We start from the raw sequence: 14287 nt of genomic DNA, 5'->3' as shown, positions 1-14287 counted from the left end.
AGCTCACTAGTCACTACGTAGCGAATGCATCGAGGAAGACTTCGGAGATAATTTATTTGCATCACGAAGGATGACAGCTGATCACCAATGATCAATGGAAGAAATGTTCAGCTTTGATACAACTAGTGCTTTCAACATTTACAAAACCACGTTTTTCAGACTATGCATATTACGAGGAGCTTGGTTAAAATGACACATGAAAACTAAACTAACCAAAATATCGCTCCACCCATTTATGCGAAACTCAGATCTTGACATCGCGATTAATGGTCACAATTCAAGCGGACGAACCTTGCCATTGATGGTCTTCAATACTCATTTTTTCAAACTATGCATAATTACGAGGAGCCTGGTTAAAATGACACATGAAAACTAAACTTAACAAAATATCGCTCCACCCATTTATGCGAAACACAGATCTTCACATCGCGTTTAATGGTCACAATTCAAGCGGCCGCACCTCGCCATTGGTGATCTTCAATAGAGAGCAACACCATCTTGTCCCAAACGCTATACGCTAAGCTCACCAACGCTTGAGATGACCTGGGTGCATTAGGGGCGTCACCACCGCCACCCCAACCCCCTATCAATGGTCACAGAGACTGACACCACCGCTTCCTATCCTAATTCACCACAGCTGCCCCTCCCTGTGTCTGACAGAGGCCGCCGACTGGCCACTCGCGGCCAGAGCCCCGCGAGGCACGTTGTGCACGCTGTGCAAGTGCGTGCGCAATGTGGAGCGAGTCGAGAAGTATCTGTTGCAGATCTGGCAGACGGTCTCGCCGCGGTGCCAGGAGAGGTGCTCGTTCCGCCGCTGTCGGTTCCGGAAGACGCGGCCACAGCCGGCTATCGGACACAGACGCATGGCTGGAACAGATAAAACTGTTAGTCGGACTCCAGTTTACACGTATACTATACCAAACAGTCGGGTCACCACTTCATCAGTCACACCACAAAACAAATAAGAGCACGGGGTCTACGGCGAACACGGTCGCTGCTTACTGGATGTATGTACCTGTTGTAGGTGCCATCGAAATGCGAGGTGGGATAGAAGGCGTCCAATGTGCTCAAAGATACAAATACAATTCCGGTTTTATAAAAATTACGATTGTTATTACACCTTTGCGCTTGTTCAGTTCGAATGGCGCACCTAAAGATTATTGTTACATGCGCCTAAATGTAGCTGCCCTTGACTTGTTTGTCATTTCTACTTAAATGCAGAACGTTAACTTGCGGTGTTACTTGCTTTACCAGTGGCGGATCCAGGGGGGGGGGGCAAAATGGGCATTTACCCCTCCCAAACGGCATAATTTTAACATTACGCCTATGGACGAGGCATGGAAAGAATCGATAAATTGTTATGGTTTGCCCCCCCCCCCCCAAAAAAAAAACTCTGAGCTGGATCCGCCTCTGTGCTTTACTCATATCATTACGGGTGCGAGACTCGGGCAAGCAGCTCCCGATGTCTACGTTTGTGGGTAAGCTTACAACCCTATCGCTAGATGGCAGTAATAGTCGACGCCTGAAGGTATGCTGTCCCGCAATGCTCGCCGTCCAAGCGAAATGTTTGCGTGCAGCGTAATTTACATTTTAGACGGAGGCTGAACGTGAAAGGCGCGAAACCACAGATCGAATCATTCTGCAAAGCCGAACTGTCTGCATCATGTCCGTTAAGGTACAAACATTGCCCATCATATGATGGGCAATGTCCGAGGAAATGATGATAATGTTACAGGGAGTTTGAGAAATCCGTGAGTTTGCAAACTCCCTAGGGAGTTTGCAAACTCCCTGACCCATCAGTGAGTTTGCAAAATCACTAGGGAGTTTGCAAATTCACTAGGGAGTTTGCAAACTCACTGACCGGTCAGGGAGTTTGAGAAATTCCAGAGCGATTGGGCCAAATAAAATCAAGTGTGTAAGATGAGGGTGGCATACGTGCCGTCCGTGATGTTAAAACAAAGGCAACTAGTGGCACGGCCTATATAACCGTCGCACGCTGACAAAAAGCTTACAGATCCTTAATTATTTTACCGAAGAAAAAAATGATAATCGCGGCTATGTAAAGGGGATGCTCGGAGCAACGTGCTCGCGGTGTTCCTCCGTTCCGTCGTTTCCATCCTCAGGAATCAGGATACTGAAATCCTTCTCCTCCACGCCGAAGCCCCCACTCCGGGCTGGACAGGCACCTTTATCTCATGCGGGCTGCTCCCTTGGAGCGGCACCGCTGCTCCCGAGGGAGCGCACCCCGTAGCCGGGTGCAGAGAGTGCTTGGGGGGCTCGTCGGCCTGTCCATTGGGACGGGCTGGCAGCCCCGGCGACTCTAGGGTGTCTCCCCAGACCAATGTCTCCCCCTAATTCCTATCATTCGTCCGGCTCTGAAATGGTCTTGTCACGAAAGGGCCTAACCCAACAAAACAAAAACAAACAAGCAGCGTGCGCCAGTCGCAGTTGGGCTGGCTGCCAGCAGCGCTGGCTCTCGATGACACGTCTATGGCGGAGTGGGAATGGGCGTGAATTGGTGCGTGTGCCTGTAGGGGAAGCCGGGGGAAGCCCGGCATAGTAAGCTCTTTTTCATTTTTATTACATACCATACGTGCTGTATAAAATGTTGATATCCTGCTAGCTAGCTAAGTTCATTGGCCGTGTTTTCCCAAAAATTCGGTTTCGTGGAATAAGTATAAGGTTGAGAAAATCGAATTTTAAAAAAGTGTTGATTTTTCTGGGGTAAGCCCGGCATAGGGGTAACGCCGGCCACCTCCCCAGCGCTTTACAACGAGTTGATGAAACCATTATGTGTTTTCCAAATATTAACGGAAAGTGAAATATTAAGGTACTGATTAGCTCTGGACATCTAAGAGTTTATGTCACTACTGGTATTTTAGCTAGCGTCTACTACATATACAGTACAGGTCGATGAAAATCCTGATGCAAAATTGACAAAAAATGTGTATTTCAAAATTCCTTAAAATTTATTTTTCTTTATACCTTAATGCATCATATTGCATATCATTCGACTCGGCTGATGAAGAAGAACACAACGACACCATTTTTGAAGCTCTAGCTTCATTGTCTGTCGCGTTATCTGCAAAAACGTAGTTTGACCCTAGTTGACCTTAAGTGACATGACTGGCTTTGTCTATGATAACATGTTTATTTTCGAAATTTATCTTTGATCTAGGTGTAAACCAAACCTGCTCAGTACCTATTATCTCATGGAAAACAGTGGTTTAGTGGCATTGCTCTCGGTTGGGGGTAGGCTTGGCCACTCGCCCGGGGTTACCCCAATGTGCTAATTTTTATTTCAGAACAGCGATATTCGAAAAAAAATGTCATACTTAAGCCAGCCTGCCTCGTCACCCCTCACTACAAATACTTAAACGGTCCTTACATAACATTCGTATAAATATTAGTACTGTATGGTATAGCATTAACAGTGAAAGATATCTCACTTTTTAGCTAAAAACCCTTAAAATATCATTTTTGCGCTATAACTTTAACAATATGCAATTTTTGTCAGCCTTAACTTTTTTGCTGGCGTTACCTTAGCTGCCACGCTGAAAGGACAAACAGTTGAGCATTTTATTGTGAATAATTTAGCCGGAAACGGGGTGGCCGGGCTTCCCCCGCGCTCGGGCTTCCCCCGGCTTCCCCTACTTTAGCATAAGTGACCAACAGTGAGATGTTTCTACTTTGAATATATTGAGCCTGACTCTGGAATAGCCACACTTGAGTGGAACGGATCTAATTGGGACGTGAACTAAATAAATGTATGACTAAATAAAGCGGTGTACATGCACATGGATGACTGAGCAGTTTAAAATAAAAAAGGTATTAATGGTGTGCATATGATCTATAAGCTTTTTGTCAGCGTGCGAGGCCCTACAACTTGCCGCCTTTGTTTCATCATCACGGACGGCACGTAGGTATGCCACCCACATGCTGCACACTTGTTTTTATTTGGCCAATCGCTCTGGAATTTCTCAAACTCCCTGACCGGTCAGTGAGTTTGCAAACTCCCTAGTGAATTTGTTAACTCCCTAGTGAGTTTGCAAACTCACTGATGGGTCAGGGAGTTTGCAAACTCCCTAGGGAGTTTGCAAACTCACGGATTTCTCAAACTCCCTGTAACAATAATATTATCATCATTTCCTCGGAATCCAGTCCCCAGAGTCTGCACAGACCGCGCCACAATGGAGCGAAATGAACGAAGAAAATGACATCCGTCTTTTCACTCTTTATTTATTGAGCCCGTCAAACATGTCCATTTGAGATGGGACCCTCGCAAATTTATTTACATGCCACGCAATACAGCTAGTAGTTACATGCTACACGTCAAGCCTACATTTTCCCATCCTCAGTACCAATCCGTCCAACCTATTCTCATAATTTGTTCACACTTCCTGTCGCGGCCAGTCTACGTATGCTCCAGCGGAGTACCTGGATAGACCACCAGCTCACAGTACGGGCTCAGCTTCGGCAGCGCACCGGTCGGCGTTTGAACTTCAGTCAACCTGACACCTCATCCTCGTAATTTAATCGCATCCCGCGCGGCAACGAAATGGCACAAATAGGGGCTACAACAGAATACAATAAACAAAATAAAGGCCTGATCCAACTAAGGAGACCTGAGAAAATGTACACTACGCTCCTCAGGAGCCACAAAAGAAAGCAAAATCATTCCAAGGCCAACAAAGACAAAGGCTTTTACATACAAACTATTCGAGCTGCGACGACGACACACTGCTATTTCGCGAACAATACGCTTAGCTCAAACTATTTGCTTCTCTTGCAACAACCGAAGTGACGCAAGTGCAAGTTTGACAAGCACACGATGCTGCGTGGTACAACGTTTGCACAATGTGCAAAGCCGCCTCCCGTATGTGACACGTACGCATATCCAATACCATCGCACACCATCCTATAACTCGAGCGTTCTTCAGGAAACCTCTCAGAGTATGCCTACATCGCACTTATCAACTTCACACCATCAACAAACCACCGTCCATAGGAAGTCATCACTACTAAAGCCGTCCTCATGACGTCATTACCCTGTTTCTGGCCTAAATGACGTCATCATCAGAGCTGTCCGGCGTCACCCGACCCGACCTCGCGCCGCGCCTACCGCGCCGCGCCGGAGCTGCCGGGACGACATGGTACCGGCTCTGGTGGATGCGCAGGTTGGTTTTGTTGACGTACTTTCTCTCGCAGACGAAACAGGTCGTTTCGCCGCGGTGCCAGGACAGATGTTCGCCGAGTCGCTGACGGTTTGCGAACGTGCGACCACAGCCCGCTTCATGGCAGCGAAATCCTGGAATAGACACGGGGTGTCGGGTGTCAGTCGGGCCGGCGGTCGCGCCGGTATTCTAGAGCAGTACTGTGTGGCTGTGTGCTGAGAGCTGTCACACTATAGGGTACACAGTCTACACACTACCAGTGAGCACAGCACTGTGCCATGGAAGCGAGGTAACCAAGGTGTCTTCAAAACGCGGGGTATAGGATAAAAGGGATAAATACAATGCTCCTTCAGCTCAAAGCTGCAATATGCAGTTTTCAGACTTGTACTGTGCCTACAATCGCATAATATCTTTTAAAGGAAATCGTAGATAACTTTTAACATGGGGGTTTGAACTGGAATAGCAGTTTTGCAGCTTGAGCTGGGACTAGCACAAATCAAGGAGTTGTCACGCCCCAGCAATCACCCTAGGCAAAGCTATTTCATTTCTCGTTCCGAAAAGAGTGCTTTGTAGAGGAATGTGTCCTTTGTACATTGAAGAATGCAGCCACGTCATCATCAGCCAATCAGCATCTAGCTGGTTTGAACTACGCAACATGATTGGCCAACGCGTAATAAGCTTCCCCGGTAAACATTATTTTATATAGAATATACCAGAATATACTATGAAATTGAAAGTGGTATATTCCCTTTAACCCTCGCCGGCACAGGGGGGGTTGATGCAACCCACCTAAGGTTTTTCGCGAATAACTCGCGTAAAAAGCGGCCGATCGCGACGAAACTTTCAGTACCCTCGCATTGATCAATTTTACACCTACCCTGAAAATTTCATGATCCTGACCCCAATGACCTTTGACCTGTGACCTCTTTTCCGTGACCATGTTTGCCCGAAATCGCGATTCGGCGTATGTCGGCTCGCATTAGCCGCGCGTTTGCAAGCTTTTCATGGTTTCAAACGTTCAAACATGTGATTTGATGTTGCTCCCATACATTAGGGTGGGTGTCAAGGTCACCTGAAGGTCAGGTCAGGTCATTGACCTTTGGTGACCTCGGGTGACCTCGGTTCACTTCTTCGAGTTTTACATGTTTCTAGGCTAGTTTTTGGAGCTGAATTCGAATTTAGCAACCATTTGAACATTTACGAAGTAGTTTTGGTGCCTCCGTAACATGTTACGAAGCTGTCAGAGGCGGTTGGCACGTATTACGAATGCCCGTCACAGTCCCTACCGGTTGCCCTGACCTGACCTGACCCGACCTGGTCTAAATGCTTAAATACATCATGTCTGATCAAAACTAACACGATATTCGTGATCAGCACCCCGGAAAACCACATAGCAGCCACACTTTACGACTTTCTAACAGGTCCCGATTTTCCCGGTTTTCGGGTCATTGACCTGACCTGGAAGGTCACCCGATGACCTGGGACCTTAAGATTGGGTATCATCGGCTTCCTCTCGTGACGGGCAACACGCTCGTTTTTTTCCGCGAAGCTCTAGCTCGATCAGGGGCCAAACGCGAGGGGGGTCGTACCAACGAAGGATATAATATTTCTTGTGCCGTCGAAGGACGCAAAATGGCCTGTGCCGGCGAGGGTTAAAGGTGCTGCCCGATATAAAATGCATTATCACAAGCACGAAATATTTTTTGTAGTTCATTGTCTCACATACTTGCAGTGTAAATAAATGATAAGCGGATGCTCAACTGATTGTAGAAAAAGTGGTTAAAAACACACACACACAAGCTCCTGAAATGCTTCAATTCATCCCCACTGCTCACGAAAAAAGCACTTCGTCGGAAAAAAACGCTAACTATAACGCTAACAACTATTAAAGGGACCCTCCCACCTTAACATTAGATTTGAGTTGAGATAGCCAAAATGGGGTCCCTGGCTCACAATTACCGGTTTCGGCACTCACAACATCGAGAAATGCCTTAAATCGGAAATATTGAATTTCAAAATTGCAGCATTTTGATTCAGAGGGGCTAATGCTTAGGAATACCCCTCTGAATGTGTGACGTCAGCGCAGATATCTAACGATTTTTAAATGTTTGACTAAAACGTTTTGTAGCACGTGGTGGTATATGCTATTTGCGCGCAACATTTGACGCAAACGCCGCACTTCTAAAATAAAGTCGCTAGAAACAGCGGAGATCCCAAAAAAGTAAACAAAAGTAAAAGTCTAATATCTTGAAAACCGGTGAATATTTTTGGGTGAAATTTGGTAGATATTCGTTTTCGCTCTTTCTGAACCGAGCGACATCACTTTCATGCCAATTCATAAACTTTTTTGAAGGTGGGAGGGTCCCTTTAAGTACAAAACACGCACACAACTAAGGACGTTTATTTCTGTTCTCAAACACAAAATAGTATGCTGAAACCGATGTTAGCGGAGGTTAAATTAAAGAAGACATCTTTCGTCTAAACAACACCGAGATGGCACGCTCGAGTAGCCACAAATCGTCAACTCATCATCTTCCAGAGTCCCCATACCAACTTTTTCATGTAACAAACCTCACAGGAAGCACATCATCCCTATCCGTACGCGTATATCCGTACATCCTCGCATCCGATCACTACCCACTATGACGTCATCACCCTATTTCATGACGTCCATGAGCCTTCCATGACGTCATCACTGCGGCTGCCCGCCGTGACCTGAGGAGTCGGGCCAGCCGCCGCGCCCGCCGCTGCCCTCTCCCGCGCTATCCTGTAAAAAAACAGCTAGGTGCTGCGGGGTCTTTTGGCGCACGGTCGCGCTGTGGAGGCCGTGCAGGGTGCTCTGGTGGATGCGCAGGTTGGATTTGGAGGAGAAGCGCCGGCCGCATAGACTGCAGACCGTCTCGCCGCGGTGCCAGGCCATGTGCTCGCTGTACCGCTTCCTGTTTGGGATGGAGCGTCCGCAGCCGGCCACGGGACAGATGGACGGCAGGCCTGAAACGGCGGGCGCCAGGGTCAGTCACGGTCAGCGACCGAAACGACAGACACCAGTGTCAGGCGCCAGTCAGTCACGGTCAGCGACCGAAACCGCAGGCACCAGTGTCAGGCGCCAGTCAGTCAGTCCGTGACCGAAACGGCAGGCACCATGGTGTCCGTCTCACATGCAGCGACCGGCAGGAGGCGGTTATAGATAGGCGCGAGTCGGCGATTAGGTGACGGCTTTTCGGGTTATCGGGCACCAAAACTGCATCGGGGTTAAGTCAGGTTTTTAATACTTCCCGACCGTTAGGTAACGATGATATCATATTAATTCTCTTAGCCTTCTCGTTTAAAATCCGCTTTGAATAGGGTGTGTAATTGAAATAACTATTTACACATTAGTTTCATGCTACGTCCAAGGGAAGTAACTACGATGTATTAGTCTGCAAGTGGATTATGGACAAATAATTAGCTGCGCAGTCGTCAGCTTCCGTCCCAAGACATCCTTCGTCGCTTCGTATTTATTCGAAATCTAAGCTATCCTTCGCTACCTTTTTCGGCATCCAAACTCGTAAAACTCCGAGATGTTTGAGTAATGTTTATTGACGATTCCAGTCGTAGTATAAATGCAGCAGTTTACTTACACGCAACGTAAAATGGCAAAGCACATACGCTTGAAGTGATATAACTGAAATATAACACTTCTTTTCTGATTGGACAACAAATAAACGGAAAGCACCTATACAATGCAATTGAATAAACAACAACGACATGCGAAAAGCATCTGAGCCATAGCGTTTCAGTTCGCGACAGCGGTTGATTAGTGCACAAGTCTCGACACCTTATCCTGTGGTTTTAATCTCTCTTTGCTGCACCGAGCGACGATAAATGAACGGTGGCCAATTTGAGAATCCATGGGGTAAGGTGACTGAACAACAGCATGAACAATAAAAACCGCAAAATAGGTACCATAGCTGGATTGATTCTTACCTAAGCCACCGCTATCAGCGGGTCATTCTGGATGGCAAGCACTCGGACTGGATCCCAGTGCAATCTGGAGTTCCGGAAGGCAGCATTCTCGGTCCGATTCTCTTCACATGCTATGTAGCTGACCTTCCGTCTCAACTTCAGACCAGCTCACTGTCATATGCTGATGATGTCAAAATTTTCCACAGAATTCAATGTCCAGCGGACGTCAACTCTCTTCAGGCTGATCTAAGCCGTCTTAGTGACTGGTCAAAAACATGGCATCTTAGGCTCAATCCGGCTAAATGGAAGACCATCACCTTTACTTTACGTACATCTCCCATCGCATCATCATACTTTTTAGATGGTCACGAACTCGAGCGGTGTACGGAGATCAGAGATCTGGGTGTGATCCTGGACTCCAGGCTAACATTTGGCGCGCATGTTGACGCCTGTGTGAGCAAGGCCAACCGCATGCTAGGTCTACTTATGCGCAGCATGCAGGTCTCACACCGTACCCGGCTGCCGTACTTCGATCACCGGGCAGTCATGGCGGCGTACAATGCCCATGTCAGATCGGTTGTGGAATACGCGAGTGTCGTCTGGAGTGGCGCAGCACCTACTCACCTTGCGAGATTGGAGAGACTGCAACACCGTTACCTGATGTGGTTAGGCGCCAAGACACATAGCCGGTGCTCGATGGACTATGAGTCTCTCCTCCAACATTTTCACTGTATGTCCATCAAAGCTAGACTTGTTCAGACCGACTTGAAGTTCATACGCTCTGTGTTTGCCGGCCGACTGGACTGTGGGCTACTTGTGACTATGTTTTCGCTGCGTGTTCCTGGCCGGCGCTCTAGGCAGACGGGCTTGTTCAACGTACCTTTTGGACGGGTTGATACGGTGAAGAACGGCCTCGGCGTACGAGTCCCGAAACTAGTGAATGAGTTCCTGAACAAATATCCAGACGAGGATTTCTTTCAGCCTAGTCTCCACTGCACCGCGCGCATCCGTGCCTACGCACGAGGCCTTGGTACTTGTATGACGTAGGCTGCTATTGTTTGCATTACTTTTATCTTTTGCATTTTTTACAGATCATGTGTCATTTTATTGTTCCTTTTTTTTATTGTATCTCAGTGTTTTGGCCTTTTGCCACTTTTATACGAGCTATTGCTGTCTTAAAGTGTCCCGCGGCTTTTTGTCTGTGGTGGGTATAGGCATATGCATGTGCGTAGGCAGGTGTGATGAAATAGTGTGTGTCTTGTGTGTGTGCGTGTGTGTGTGTGCGTGTTTATATTTTACTTTGACCTCAGCCGTCATTGGGTTTTGCCTGTGGCTGACAATGCCTAATAAACAATAAACAATAAACCATGGAAGGGCAACAATTAAGCACCTCCTTTCTGTATCTCTATATCTAAATTACAGAACCAGACGAATTGTTGAAGGAACCACAGCGCATCAAAACGGAAAAAGAACCAAGAGAGTCAAAACAGAGCGAAAAGGAATAAGAACGAGAAAAAGAAAGTAGTTCGTCTTGGCACACACATACACCAGCTGCTCCTGGTATGTACCCGTCTCTGTCCCCGCCCCAGCCTCCCCCTCCTCCTCTACTGCCGGTAGAACCGGCCGGGCGGGGGCGGGGGCGGCGGCGGCGGCGGCTGGATCACCGGCCGGCCCCTGCGGTCCACCAGTGCAGCACCGCCGTGGTGTACAATGACATGTTCGCGCAGGTTGCTCTTGGTGGTGTAGCAATTACCACAGACGGCACAGACGGTCTCGCCGCGGTGCCAGGACAGGTGCTCGCTCCGCCGGGCGCTGTTGGCCAGAAACTTGCCGCACCCGGACACTGGGCACACGGAGCCGGCACCTGTCGAAATCAGCCCGCGTTAAATCCCTGCTGGTGTTAGAAATCTACAGCTAGGGAGGTACATAAAGTAAATACTGACTAGCTTTATGGGGACTGATAGTTTGCTCCGACTATGAAACCAAGCATTATTAATTGCCAGGCCCTGCTAATTGCAGCCTATCCCTATTCTCTTGTGACTGTCGTTCATTCTTGAAGCTCAAGCAGCTTGTACCATGTGTCGAAAGCAAAGTCATCATCTTAGACCAGCACACGCTCATTAGCTGAAGTCCGTCCCATCGAAGGCATCGTCGCGAGCATCTCTATCCAGCGCCTTGCGGTATATGGTTATTTCCCCATCCATAGATGGCGCTAGTGGTCAGCGCCTGGAGTTATGCTGTGCCGCACGACCCGCGGCTCCGAACCGCATTCGGCCCGGCAAAACTACGCTTGGATTTCGTACCCAAAACAACTGAATCTCACGACGCAGCGGCAGAGAAAAGGCGCTGACAGGTTTGAACTGACTTGAAACTGACCTTAATGCACGTGTGCTTTCACTTTCCATGAAAAGAACCTTCGAGCCACTGAACAGAAAAAATAGACGTCTTCAGCCAATCCTTCACGATTATGTGCCACCAAGGTAACGACAAAACCAGGACGGTGCATTTAAATATAGAAATTTATTGCCAAATAAATCACAAAAAGCTCAAGAGTGCTGAAACACCAACCAATACCCGAAAACACACTCTGGGATTAAAAATAAAATCCAGTCGATCCCGCTCCTTACTGACTACGTAAACGTCGAACTGGGAAACGCTCGACAACTTAGATAGTAGCTTATAATGGTAAACTATGATAAGCGAAAAACTTGCAAAAACAAAACATCGACATTGAAATCGCCAGAACTTTGGTTGCACTTAGAATATCGCATTTTTACTACAGACAGGAAACAAATGTCACACCTTGTAGCTAAACTAAAGCAAAACGAATTATGTTCCGCGTCAAATAAGTACCCCTGCTAACTAAACAATAATCCCATTAAAATATGCAGAGTATACAACGTGATACGATTTTACAATAATACAAAGCGATCTACAAAATGCACCTAACTGTCATAGCCACGGCAACGCAGTTCCTTTCATAAATGAACTAAGGAATACCAAAACTCTAAACCTGCCTACTTTTTCCACAGTTTCTGGTAGCAATCGGCACACAATGACATGACCTTTCCACGCGGAATAGCATAGTGTCCAGTATCACAATATTATATTGACGCGAACCTTATCGCGAAGCAGTCATATGCGAGCACACCCCACGACCAACTTAACTATTCCAGCGACATTGAACCTCCAAACCAGCACCAATTTACCTTAGGTTTATATCACTTATTTACCAACTTTCGGTAACGGCGAAGTTTCACTTGCCAGCCTTACTAAGGCTTCAGGCATCCAGCCCCGGTTGCTTTTGAAGCACGTATATCACTTATACCCTGTGCCCCTTATCATTGGTCCCCGCGGTGGTAGGCGGGCCAGCGGCGGCCCCGGAGCGGCGGCAGCGCCAGGTGGTGCACGTTCCACGCGTGCTCGCGCAGGTAGTGTTTGTCCGAGAGGCGCCGGTGGCACACGGGGCACTGCGTGTCGCCGCGGTGCCAGGCGCGATGGTCCGACAGCCGCTTCGAGTTGCGCAGCCACTTGCCGCAGCCGGGCTCCGGGCACATCCAGCCTGAGGGCGGTGGGGAGAGTCAGTGGCGCAGTCGGCGGGGACACACAGGAGAGGACAGAGGTCAGGTCAGCTGCAGACGCTAGCGAGGATCTACTGAGGAGCGCCGTTTTGAGACTCGCATGCGAGTTTTGTTCGTTTTGTAGATATTATTTTGAGCTTATCGTAAGTAGAAAGTTTGTTAAAAATTGCATACCTTTATATCATATTTGTTGTTCCTTTACGCACCCGGTACCAAAACGACATCAGAAAAACGGCGTAAACTGTAACTGATGTGTTCAAACTAAAATGACTTTCAAAATGTATTTCCGGGATACCTAATGCATAATCCGGCTGAAATAACACAGACGCACCTTCGCCAGCACTAAACCAGGAATGCAGTGCATTATCCATGAGAAGAAGCATCTATTACGGATACACATGGTAGCATGAAAAGCTCAGCTATATGTAGAAAAGGATAGCTCAGCAAGACCAAAAACTCACTAAAAAGCTTACAATCTCTAACTAAAGGCGACTCAAACCTATGCGGGTATCCATGGCATCTTTTCATCATTCAGTACCACTCACGTAAACATTAAAAACGACTTATATTATTGGCATTGTGTGTCCCTGCGTAGAGAGCGGACACATTATCACCACGCTTTCCGCTTATAATACATCGTTTGTGCGGTTCTTCTTGGTTTCAACATCTCGTCCTACATGTATAAGTATGAGATTCTCTAATACAAACGGGAGTAGTCGAAAGTATAACTATGATCCTCTCCCAAAGCAACACACAGATCTCCTCAGAAGACCGATTAAAGGCATTCGTCATATCAGTCATATCATCCAGTCATATCAGCCATATGACAGCTCAGTTGCCGCTAGATAACCCAGTCCGCGTCACTTTCTCGCCACAAAACTATAAGAACGTAACACCAACTTCGCACTCTCGCCTCAGCTGTTGCTCACCAAACAACTTTGAATGGTTTCCTTTTGATGATGGATGCAATTCCATATTCTTCTGAACACTGTTACCTATCACTCTCCGCTGATCAAAACCACGCCTCTTCGATGAGCCCATTCCGCTACCGTTACCGCGGCCAAACGGACGACGGTGATCTAACGACGAGAACACTCGGCAATCGAGCGCCATACGTCTACCGCCCAAAGTGCGCTGGTGGGGGTGGGGCCAGGGACGGGGGCGGCGGGGGCGGGCGTCGCGTCACGAGCGGCGGCACGCAGCGGGCCGAGCGGCGGTGCTGGCGCAGCCGGCGCGTCTCGCTGAAGCAGCGCAGGCAGACGGGACAGGTGGTGTCCCCTCGGTGCCAGGCGCGGTGGTCCGACAGCCGCTGGGAGTTGGGCAACACCCGGCCGCAGTTGGGCTCGGGGCAGCGCCACCCTGTAACGGGAGGCGAGGCGAGGTGATACCGACTGCCGCCACGGCATGAGCTCGGCTCCGGGAAACGAATAGCGATGGATCATGGAGTTAAATAATAACGGCGTAGATCGTAGCTTCGCCGATTGATCGAAGGAAGATGTTTGCAAAGAATGTCAATCGTAGACATTAAATAGGGTCCCGTAGGACTATTTCCACAGGTAATCGATGTTACACATATTTCACTTTGAA

General features: G+C 48.1%; 1 protein-coding gene across 5 annotated transcripts in view; it reads right to left on the bottom strand.

Annotated features, from left to right (window-relative positions):
- LOC122379897 (protein bric-a-brac 2-like) overlaps positions 1–14287 on the bottom strand; it is a 68282-nt gene that overhangs the window by 1175 nt on the left and 52820 nt on the right. Inside the window, exon 6 of one of the 5 annotated variants that reach the window (XM_043362494.1) lies at positions 4939–5308. The exons of 1 other annotated variant lie outside the window; for it this stretch is intronic. In XM_043362494.1, coding sequence (XP_043218429.1) covers positions 5061–5308 — 248 coding nt within the window. In that variant the 3' untranslated portion in view covers positions 4939–5060. Of the gene's footprint in view, positions 1–4938; positions 5309–7562; positions 8166–8966; positions 10984–11626; positions 12682–14287 lie in introns of those variants that run through there. 3 more of the 5 variants (XM_043362489.1, XM_043362493.1, XM_043362498.1) reach the window with 3 other exon arrangements.

Source organism: Amphibalanus amphitrite, unplaced genomic scaffold (assembly GCF_019059575.1).
Source record: "Amphibalanus amphitrite isolate SeventyFive unplaced genomic scaffold, NRLGWU_Aamphi_draft 000087F_arrow, whole genome shotgun sequence".
NCBI classification, from domain to species: Eukaryota; Metazoa; Arthropoda; class Thecostraca; order Balanomorpha; family Balanidae; genus Amphibalanus; species Amphibalanus amphitrite.
This window is presented reverse-complemented; position numbering and strand designations above follow the sequence as displayed.